The sequence below is a fragment of the Cervus elaphus genome, chromosome 2, assembly GCF_910594005.1.
Source record: "Cervus elaphus chromosome 2, mCerEla1.1, whole genome shotgun sequence".
NCBI classification, from domain to species: Eukaryota; Metazoa; Chordata; class Mammalia; order Artiodactyla; family Cervidae; genus Cervus; species Cervus elaphus.
Genome location: NC_057816.1, coordinates 13,567,062 through 13,578,335, shown reverse-complemented (window position 1 = coordinate 13,578,335; position 11,274 = coordinate 13,567,062). Strand labels below are relative to the sequence as shown.

General features: G+C 49.8%; 1 protein-coding gene and 1 non-coding gene across 2 annotated transcripts; both read left to right on the top strand.

Moving 5' to 3' along the window:
• The first annotated feature begins 4,705 nt into the window (after nt 1-4,705).
• Nucleotides 4,706-10,848, top strand: ZP1 (zona pellucida glycoprotein 1). The gene is given in 10 exon segments (XM_043921337.1): nt 4,706-4,712; nt 5,205-5,344; nt 6,328-6,373; nt 6,376-6,429; nt 6,923-7,010; nt 7,981-8,098; nt 10,183-10,237; nt 10,342-10,368; nt 10,371-10,470; nt 10,743-10,848. Coding segments are annotated over 10 exon segments (741 nt in total).
• TRNAF-GAA lies at nt 8,402-8,474 on the top strand. The gene has a single exon. It is a non-coding gene; the product is annotated as a tRNA-Phe (tRNA).
• Nucleotides 10,849-11,274: the final 426 nt, after the last annotated feature.

The following is an 11,274-nucleotide window of genomic DNA, read 5'->3' as shown; positions in this document are numbered from 1 at the left end:
AACAGCCTTTGGCTTTTGAGAGGTGAACGCAGTATCAAATCCCAGTCTCTCAACTCTTCTATCTGGTGCTCTTCCTGGCACCTAAACCCTCCATCAGGGAAAGCTCTTTGTTATGAACTAATCAGTCCTAAAGGAAATCAACCCTGAATATTCACTGGAAGGATTGATGCTGAAGTGGAAGCTCTGACACTTTGGCCACCTGATTCGAAGAGCCTATTCATTGGAAAAGACCCTGATGCTGGGAAAAATTGAGGGCAGGAGGAGAAGGGGGCGGCAGAGGATCAGATGGTTGGATAGCATTACCGACTCTATGGACATGAGTTTGAGCAAACTCAGGGAGATAGTGAAGGACAGGGAAGCCTGGCTTGCTGCAGTCCATGGGGTCACAGAGTTGGACACGACTTAGTGACTGAACAACAACAGTAGGAAGCAGAACAGTGTGTTAGAAGGAATGGTGGATTGGAGAATCAGCACACCAGTGGGTGAATGTTTCCTGAGGGACAGGATAATTGCATAGTCTCAAAGTATCTCCCCGTAAGATGATTCATATTTACAAATACAAACACAGTAACTATAGAATGGAGGAAAGTGGCCAACCCCATCATACTCAATAATCAGATGAATGGATAAAGATGTGGTACATATGTTCAATGCAGCATTACTCAGCCATAAAAAATAACGAAATTGGGTCATTTGTAGAAATGTGGATGCACCGAGAGTCTGTCACACAGAGTGAAATAAGTCAGAAAGAGAAAAACAAATACCATATATTAATGCACACTTGTGGAATCTAGAAAAATGATACAAATAGATGAACCTATTTTCAGGGCAGGAATAGAGAGGCAGACATAGATAACCAGACATGTGGACACAGGGTGAGGAGGGGGAGGGAGATGAATTGGGAGATTAGGATTGACATATATATACTACCACATGTAAAGTAGATACCTAGTGGGAAGCTACTGTATAACACAAGGAGCTCATTCGGTGCTCTGCGGTGACCTAGAGAGATGGGATGGGGGGAGGAAGGAGGTCCAAGAGGGAGGGGGTATGTGTATACACATGGCTGATTCACTTCATTGTACAGCAGAAATCAACACAACAGTGTGAAGTAATTATACCCAATCAAAAAAAAAAAGTTCTATCAGCAGTAATCAGGCAAGCCAGTTCCGGGAGCCTCTGGTTAGAAGACTCTGAGGACACAGCATCACCTCTGGGATCTTCCTGCCTGTTATAGGCTGAACTGTGCCTCGATTCATATATTGAAGCCCAAAGAGTACTTCAGAATACGACTGTATTTGGAGATGGGATCTTTAAGAAGTGATGAAGTTAAAGTGGGACCATTAGGGTGGGTCTTAATCCAATCAGACTGATATCTTTAGAAAGAAATCTTTTTATTATGCCTTTGAAACTTTTATTTTGTATTGGGGTATGGCCAATTAACAGTGTTGTGATAGTTTCGGGTGAGCAGTGAAGGGACTCAGGCATGCGTATACATGTATCCATTCTCCCCCAAACCCCCTTCCACCCAGGCTGCCACATAATATTAAATAGAGTTCCATGTGCTCTATAGGAGGTCCTTGTCAGTTGGTTACCCATTTTAAGTACATCAGCGGGTACACATCCATCCCAAATTCCCTAACTATCCCTTTCCGCTCCCTCCATCTTTCCCTCTGGCAACCATAAGTTTGTTCTTTGAGTCTCTTTCTGTTTTGTAATTAAGTTCATTTGTATCATTTCTTTTTAGATTCCACATATAAGGGACATCATATGATATTTCTCAGAAGAAGAATTTTGAACCCACAAAGAGACGCCAGGGGTGTATGTGCACATGTGAGGACTTAGCATGAAGGCAGCCACTTGCAAGTCAAGGGACGACGCCTCAGAAGAAACCAGACTTCCTGACACCATGCACTTCCACTGAGTCTGTGCGGTTCTGTGTTATGGCAGCCCTAGCAAAGCATTCAGTTCAGTTCAGTCACTCAGTCGTGTCCAACTCTTTGTGACCCCGTAGACTGCAGCACGCCAGGTTTCCCTGTCCATCACCAATTCACCGAGCTTGCTCAAACTCATGTCCACTGAGTCGGTGATGCCATCCAACTATCTCATCCTCTGTCGTTCCCTTCTCCTCCTGCCTTCAATCCTCCCCAGCATCAGAGTCTTTTCCAATGAGTCAGTTCTTCGCATCAGGTGGCCAAAGTATTGGAGTTTCAGCTTCAGCATCAGTCCTTCCAATGAATATTCAGGATTGATTTCCTTTAGGATTGACTGGCCCAAAGGACTCTCAAGAGTCTTCTCCAACACCACAGCAAACCTGTACACCGCCACAAATGCATAACCTTCCACTAAGCAGGAGGAGAACCCAGACAAACCCAAATGAGGGCCATGCTGCAAAAGAATTGGCCTGAACGCCTCAGAAACATCCATGGTATGAAAGACACAGACAGAGGGACTGTCCCAGATTGGAAGAGGCCCAAGGAACATGATCCTGACCTTGGATTGGATCCTAGTTTAGTGAAAAAAAAAACAAAAACTTTCTCCTTTGCTGTAAAAGTGTGAGGAGAATTGGTGAATTGAATAAGGTTTATAGATTAGACAGTTGTGTCATACCACTGTTGATTTCCTGATTTTGATCTTTTGACTGTGGTTACTTGTTTTTTTTTTTTAAGAAATACACACTGCAGTATTTGTGGGTAAAGGGTGAGGGATCAGTCATGTCTGCGCCCACCTCTCTCATGCTTTATGGAAGAAAGTGCGTGTGTGTGCGCATGTGTGTGTGTACATACAATCTGAAAGTGAGTGCTAAAACAAACGTAGAAAGAAGTTAGCAATGTTTGAGGAATCTGGATGAAGGATGTACAGAACTTTTCAGTAAGTCTAGAAGTATTTCTTTTTTTTTTTTTCTGACTATATTATTTTATTAACATTTAAATTTCACCAAGGTTTCAAGTATATGCTAGCCGGATGTTCAGATTTTGAGACGAAGATAAAATGGACAAACAGCTTTAAAGCTGCAACATATTTTAACATTGCACAATATATTCACCAACTAGACAGTGTAGGGATGGTGTAATATACACTTTGGAATACAAGTATAGGGACAAGCCCTGGAACTGAAGGAAAGACCTTCCATTCAGGACTGAATAGAGGTCCTTACTTGCTGATAGAACCTCCCATTGACTTCAGACTTGAGACAAACCCAGAAAATTTGTCAGTATACAAAAACCACTGAATTCTGAATAAACAGTAGCAGGATAGATTTATTATTGTTTTTAGTCACTAAATTATGTCCAACTCTGCAATCCCATGGACTGTAGTCCTCCAGGCTCCTCTGTCCATGGGATTTCCCAGGCAAGAATACTGGAGTGGGTTGCCATGCCTTCCTCCAGGGCATCTTCCCAACCCAAGGATCTAACCCATGTCTCCTCTGTCTCCTGTATTAGCAAGCAGATTCTTTACCACTGAGCCATCAGGGAAATGTCCACTGGATAGACTGGCCAGAGTCTGTTTCGACTGTGGGGGTCTGTCTGAATGACCAGAGTCCATTTGGACTGTAGGGGCCTGTTTTAATGGCCAGAGCCTGTTCAGACTGTGGGGGCCTGTCTGAAGCAAGCAGGGCTGGAAGGAGATTGCAAATGTTACAGGTGCAGTCCAGGATTGGTAGATGTGAGCGGCCATCATCTAAAAATGGCCGATTTCCGAACAAGTTCCTAAGATGTTTTTCCCAAACAGGGTGAAAATATTCCAAAATAGCAAGTTGAAAAACCCCATTGTCCCAGGAAAAATTCAGCTTAGTAGCCCCTTCCCACTAGCACTCCAGCCACCTCTCCCCCCATTCCCAGCCAGCTTGATCCCACTGTTCTCCCAGTTTTCTATGCCCTGCCCCCCAAATTCCCTCTGCCTCAACACACTAGACCCCACAGCACCCTCGGCATCCACCGGCTCCCCGGCCACTGCTCAGGCAACCTGTCCTCCAGAAACACGCCTTCAGCCCCACCCCAACCAACACCCCACCTCAGGGTTCACAGCCTCCACCTGCTCTGCTGCCAGGGCCCTTAAGCCACCGAGCTTCCCCCGAGCACAGGTTGCGGGAAAAGTTCATCTTTGCCAAACATTCAGTCATTACTACAAATGACTTATTACCCCCAGTATTTGTCTCTCTCAGTCTGTTGTCCACCCTGCAAGGTAAGCGTTTTGTGTGTGTGTGTGTGTGTGTAGTGTGTGTGTTTGCTCAGTCGTGTCTGAATCTTTGTGACCCCCTGGACTGTAGCCCGCCAGGACTGTATCCCGCCAGGCTCCTCTGTCCCTGGAGCTTTCCAGGCAAGAATACTGGAGTGAGTTGCCATTTCCTCCTCCAGGGGATCTTCCTGAACCCAGAGATCAAACCCAAGTCTCTTGTGTCTTCTGCACTGGCAATTGGATTCTTTACCGCTGAGCCACCTGGGAAACCCACCAGCCCCAATTCACAAACAGGAAATAGAAGCTCAGAAAGATAATGTGTCCCCAGTCACAGCACAAAGGTGGTGGAGCTGGATTGCAACGAGACTCTTAACTGCCCAGCCACGCGTCCTTCCTGCTGCTGTGAATTATTAATATGATGGACCGATGTGGACTAATGCTCGCTGAGCTGGACTCCTCTAAGCCCTGCACTAAAGCTTCCAGGTGATGAGGAGGGTGACAGCCCCTCCCTTGGAGAATGGGGCGGATGGCCGGTAATGAGCTAATTCAAGGGGCCCTGGGACTGTGTCCAGTGAATGGGAAGCAGCCTAGTCTGTGAACCGGGCTTGTTGTTGTTACTGGACTTTCTTAGAACTGTCCTAGATTTTCAGAAAACCGGGAAGGACAGCACAGAGAGTTTCCGTATATCCCACTCTTGGCTTCCTCTGTAATTAACATCTCACGTTAGGATGGCACATTTATTACAATTAATGAACCAATGTTGACATATTGTTATAACTAAAGTCCATTTCCTTAGCTTTTACCAAAGGTCTTTTTCTGTGTCAGGCTCCCAGGCAGGAGGCCACATTATTCAGTTGTCTGTTTGTGTTTGTCATCAGCGGTATTAATGACCTTAATCCCCAGGAGACCTCTACGAGGTACTTCTCCTAAGAGTGGAATCTTCTTAGCAGAACCCAACGGCCTCTGGCTTCACGCTTCATCCATGACTCATCCCTCCAACCCTCTTTCCCCTCCCCTCATTCCAGATGAAGTTGGGAACCAATTTGAGGTGAACAACTGCTCTGCCTGCTCTGGGTGACTGCCAAGCTCCAGGGGCCCCACAGTCTTCTCTATTGATTACAAAGGCTGCCATGTGCTGGGGGAGACCCCACAGCTGGGAACCAGTGTCAGGTTGCAGAGGACCCTCAGGGGACCAGGGACACATTGGAGCCCAAGACCTCTTAGAGAGCTGGGGGGTGAGGGGGACTAAGTCCTGGGCACTGACTCCTCCTCTGCTTGGATGCTGCTCCCCTGCTGTCCCCCAACTCCTGCAAGATGGGCACCCCCACCTGAGGGTGTTCATGGAAGCTGTGAGGTTTTCTCTTTTTATTTGGCTGCACCAGGTCTTAGTTGCAGTACACAGGATCTTCAATCTTCATTGCAGCACTCTGAATCTTTTATTTTTTTGGAAGGAAATGAACCCATTTATTGGAGGACAGAACTTCAGTGTGAAACTGAAAGCAATGTGACATTTCCGCAAATTAATAAAATGTGTATGGTTGGTATAATTCAATGTGTAAAACAGCATGCTAACTCTTGGATGTGGCATGTGGGATTTAGTTCCCTGAACAGGGATCAAACCCAGGCCCCCTGCACTGAGAATGTGGAGTCTTAGCCTCTGGACCACCAGGGAAGTCCTAGAAGCTGTGTTGCGTGATGGTCACTCTGATCCATCCCAAACCCGATCACACCTGGACTGCAGACTCCCACGTGGCAGCACCCACCACATTCTCACTTCCTGCCCCTCATCCCCACCCCCTCCACCACACCCCGGAGCTCAGCTTCACCCATCTCACCCCTGCCTCACTGTCCCTCCACCCACCCACCCACCCCACCCTTGCCCGACCCCAACAGGGCACCCTGACATACCATGGGGAACGGCTGACAAGCCAGCTTACACCAGAGGTACACAGGACTCCTTGTGCACTCACTCGGTCAGAGGCCTTCCAGAGGATTGGGCAGCCTGGCAGCCCTTTACTGGGCCCTACTATGTTACTGCCCTCCATTTCCCTGGAGGTCTCCTGCCCACTTGGCTCCTTGTCCTGTCTTCAACACTCTTGTCCTCAGACCTAGTTACCTTCTGACCCATGAACGGCACTGGGTGGCCTTTGGCACATCCTCTGCAGAGTGAGAAGGAGTTTAAAGGAAGCCTGTCAGCTGGTTGCTGCCATGACAACACCAGAGAGGATCCCTGTTACTGTGGCAACATAGGTGCCACTTTCCACACCAATCGAGACCCTAATCTCCCGAATGCTGAAGCGATAGGAGAGGTTCCTACCCCACTCTACCTCCCGCTGATGCAACTGCTCCACACCTGGTTTCTAAGAGAGCCTGGTCCCCAGAATGGACTGCAGAGGAGATCTGTAGATGCAGTGACCACCTGTCCCAACTTGCCTGATAATAGTTAATCTGTCTTTACATGTACCCCTACCCGGAGATCTAGAACATCCCAGGGTGGATGATAAATTAAATGGTGACCCTACTTTTAGAGTGTCGTTTACCCCTTTGCTGCCTACCTGAGAAAGTCTTTGAAGTCTTTCTGAGGTTACCAAGACATGAATGGGGAGCAAGAGAAGCCAGGTGTCCCTTCTGAGGCTGGCCCTCAAAAGTCGATGGTCACCCAGCCCCTCCGCCCCCGCTGTGTCTGTGATGGACACTGAACCCCAAGGCTCTGGACCACCTCTTTGATCTGTCTTCATCCCAGTGACTGGCCAGTGCTTTAAAAATGGCCACTCCTTCCTCACAGTGTCCCAAGAAATGGCCTTGATCCATGCTTGTCCCTCTCACCTGCTGTGACACTTTGGTCCAGGTAGAGTGGGGGCCATGCTGGTGCCCAGGACCGCCCCATGGGAGGGCGTTGCCCAGCTGTCTCTTCCTACAGGTGGGTGGCACCTAGCTCATCCAGCAGAACCAGCTGGTGTCCAATATCAGTGTCTGGATGGGGCCACAGGTTTCCATCTTGTGGGTTGCTACCCTCCTTGAGCAGGCTAGGCTGCGGGTGTGGATGTGAAGGGAGCACAGGTGAGCTTACGACAGGCTTTGGAGCCATCTGGGTTCATACCCAAGCTCTGCTATCACCTGCTGTATGAACCCAGATGAGCTACTTACCTCTTCCCAGCCCCTCTCCTAGGCCATGGCGATGCCTCTCAACCAGAGCTGATGTGAGCATTAAACTGGGCCTGCAAGCAGAAGCCACCATAGGGCCTGAGGGGGCCGGAGTCCTCAAGAGAACACCCCTTTGTCTCTCCAGGAACTAAGCTCAGAAATGAAGCATTAAGAAGCTGAAAGTGTCCCCTTCCAGGCCCAGGAGGAAGCCAAGACCATTGCCATTGCCTGATCTCTGGGTTACGACTCTGGCTGCTCCTGGAATCTGATCCCATGGAGCTCTGGTTCCTGCAGAGGCCAGACTCCAGTCTGGTCCTGGTACTGCAGGACACCTGCAGCCTAGCCTGCTCAAGGAGGGTACCATCCCATGTGATGGAACCATATGGTCCCATCCAGACGCTGATGTTGGACACTGGCTGGTTCTGCTGGATGAGCTGGGTGCCATCCACCTGTAGGAAGAGACAGCTGGGCAACACCCTCCCATGGGGAAGTCCTGGGCACCAGTGCTGGGCCATTCCCAGCACCAATGCCTTCCAGCAGCCTCAGTGGCCATTTTGGCAGGGGAGTGGTGGTGATGCTAGAGAGCCTCAGGCTGCCTCCCCACCCTTCTACCCCCTTGACTTCTCTTTCCCAAGTGTCCTTTCAGTGACAGCTCAGGATTCAAATGGTGGTGATAGGAGGGCAGTGCTGCCCTTTGTCTCATTATCAGGGCTTCACTGTTACCACCTTTGCTCTCCTGGACCCTGGCTCCTGGAGAGCCCTCCTGCACCTGCTGGTACCCACCAGTCAGAAGCAGGTCTCCCTCCTGTCTGCTCCTCTTCTGCTAAGTGGGGCTACCTGGTCACCAAATCCCTCCAGTCCACAGAGAGTTAATGCAAACAAAGGTCCCCAGATGGGGCTTGATCTTCCTGAGTGCTGTGGAGGGCAGTGAGCCCTGACCTGCAAACCACTCCAGAGGGAGGGAGGGAAATGCCAAATCAACCCAATCTGAGCCAGGCATGGTGCCCTAGAGTGGCCTAATTTCTGACTCTAGAAATGATGAGTTGAGCAGAATACATTAAGGGTATATTGAGAAGTAGCCGAAATAGCTCAGTTGGGAGAGCATTAGACTGAAGATCTAAAGGTCCCTGGTTCAATCCCGGGTTTCGGCAGTGGTTTTAGGTGTCACCACCAATGGCAGTTTTATTGTGTGCCAAAGAATTGATGCTTTTGAAATGTGGTATTGGAGAAGACTCTTGAGAGTCCCTTGGATAGCAAGGAGATCAAACCAGTCAATTCGAAAGGAAATCAACCCTGAATATTCATTGGAAAGACTGTTGCTGAAGCTGAAGTTCCAATATTTTGGCCACCTGATGCAAAGAACCAACTCATTGGAAAAGACCCTGATGCTGGGAAAGATTGAGGGCAAGAGGAGAAGGGGGCGACAGAGGATTAAATGGTTGGATGGCATCACTGACTCAATGGACATGAGTTTGAGCAAACTCCAGGAGGTGGTGAAGGACAGGGAAACCTGGCATGCTGCAGTCCATGGGGTCGCAAAGAGTTGGGCATGATTTAGCAACTGAACAACAACAAGGGTATGTTTAGGTTTTTCTACATAATCTACAAATGGCACCATATAGGACACATACTACTGTTTAACATTTGTTCTACCAAACAAGATACATCTTTCACATTAATATAGACTGATCTCTGTATATTTTATTTTATTAAGATTTATGTATTTATTTTTGGCTGTGATGGGTCTTCATTGATTCCTGTAGGTTTTCTCTAGTTGCCACAAGTTGGGGCTCCACTCTAGTTGTGGTGTGCAGGCTTCTCATTGCGATGACTTCTCTTGTAGAGCACGGGCTTTAGGCATGTGGGCTTCAGTGGTTGTGATGGATGACTGGCGTGCTGGGATTTTCACGGACCAGGCATCGAACCTGTGTCTTCTGCATTGGCAGATGGATTCTTAATCACTGGACCACTAGGGAAGCCCATTCCATCAGGGAAGCCATTTCATCACTGGTTAGCACCTGGGAGGGTGGCTTAATAATCAGCTCTGCTGCGTAGTTCTTCCTGAGCCAAGAAATCCTAACCTGCTGGATGAAGGGGTATCTGTTGGATGGGCTGCTGAGGGCTGTGTTGTTAATTGCTAAGTTACTTCTGACTCTGAGACCCCATGGACTGTAGCCTTGTAGGCTCCTCTGTCAGTGGAATTCTCCAGGCAAGAATACCGGAGTGGATAGCCATGCCCTCCTCCAGGGGATCTTCCTGACCCAAGGATGGAAACCAGGTATCCCTCATTGCAGGCAGATTCTTTACCACCTGAGCCATGTGGGAAGCTTAGGAAGCTGAAGGTTGGTTCAGGTCAATTTCTCCTGCTTCTACTCCTTATGGGAGCTGCCCATGGCCTTGTGTTTCTGGAAGCAGCGGTAACCTGACTCTCACCTCACCTTCAGTCATTGGTCATCGAGAGCCAGGAAAAGAGGGTGCCAAACACCGGCTCTCCTGCTGTTGGTCAATGCCAAACAAAGAAAGAAAATCGGCCCTCCCAGAGGGACTCTGCAGGTTGAGCCAGGGTGCTACCAGGTGTAGTGTTTCCTGCCCGCCAGATCCTCTACTGTAGACCTGAGCCATCCGGAAGGAGGAAGGTCCGGACTCCAAATGTGTAAGCAGCATATGTGCTCTGTACCTCGTGGGGTTGGGGCTGGTCAGTGTGCCCAGATCTCTCCCCGCCTGCCCAGCCAGCAGCACAGTGGACCTGGGCTAGGCCCCAGATCCCAGGTCCCTACCTCACTGCTTCCTGCCTGTGGCTCCGAGCCAGCCCCTTGCCTGGACCTTATTCTCGTCCCACCAGGTTTACGTCCTCTGTAGCATCTCTGCCTGCTGCCCCTGGAGACCACGAGTACATGTAGATCAGGGATTGCAGGTGAGTCTGGGGTGGGGACAGGATGGGGGGTTCTTTGTTTTCCCATCTGCGGGCCTGTTCCTGGCTTCTGAGTCACATGGGAGCAGGACGGCCATGACCCTCAGGTTATCACAGTGACACTGCCAAGCCCAGAGCATGGGGAGCTCTGCAGGGTCCCTGGGCTTTGAGGATTCCTCCAGGCAGGACTCCACGCAGGGGCCCTCAGGGACCAGGCCTTCGGGCCAGCCCTTCAGGCCTTGGGACCCCGGGGTATGCCAACAAAATGGGGAAGTTCTGGCTGTCGTGAGGGCAGGAGATGGTGTAACTGCATTCACTGGGGAACTAAGCAAAGGTAGTCATGGTCCACCTCATTTGCATCTCAGCTTCAGCTCTGCCCACTGTGATTACAAAGGTCTGGGGTTGCGGAGAGGATGCGAGGGGTCCTCGTCCAGCCTTCCATCCTTCAGACCCTTTTGTCTGGCAGGTTCCACCAAGAACTATGACCCAAGCCCTCTCCTCTGCATAGTTCTCTTGCTGTTGCCCTGGTCTGAGGGGTTGATGTCTTCGTGGGCCTAAGCCAGGCCAAGTCCAGAAGCTTGAAGAAGGCAAAAGAGGGCGAACAGACTGAGTAGACCCTGGCTATGTCTCCCATTGCCTGCTCCCCTTCCCCCTCCCTTGGTCCCCAAGACTGGTCCACACAGGGATGGTTGGCACAGGCTAAATGGCAGACCACTGACCCTGATGCTTCCTGGTACCTCAGTGGCCACAGCTATTGGACAGGTCAGTACGGGTGCTGGTGTGGTGCTGACCTTCATCTGCTCATATATGATGCGGGCCTTCATCACTGATTTGTCAGTGTAGACAGGCCTTTGCTGCCATGTAGAGGTTCTAAAATGGGAAAGGTAGGGCTGGGTACCTAACCCAACCTAGGCAGAGTGGGCGGGGTTCCGGCTCTGGCAGCTGGACAATCTGGGAGGAAGATCTGGTAGGGAAGTCAAACTTGGCTCCAGACACCACAGTGCTGGAATCAGGCCCATGGCCTGGATGCTATGCTGGCG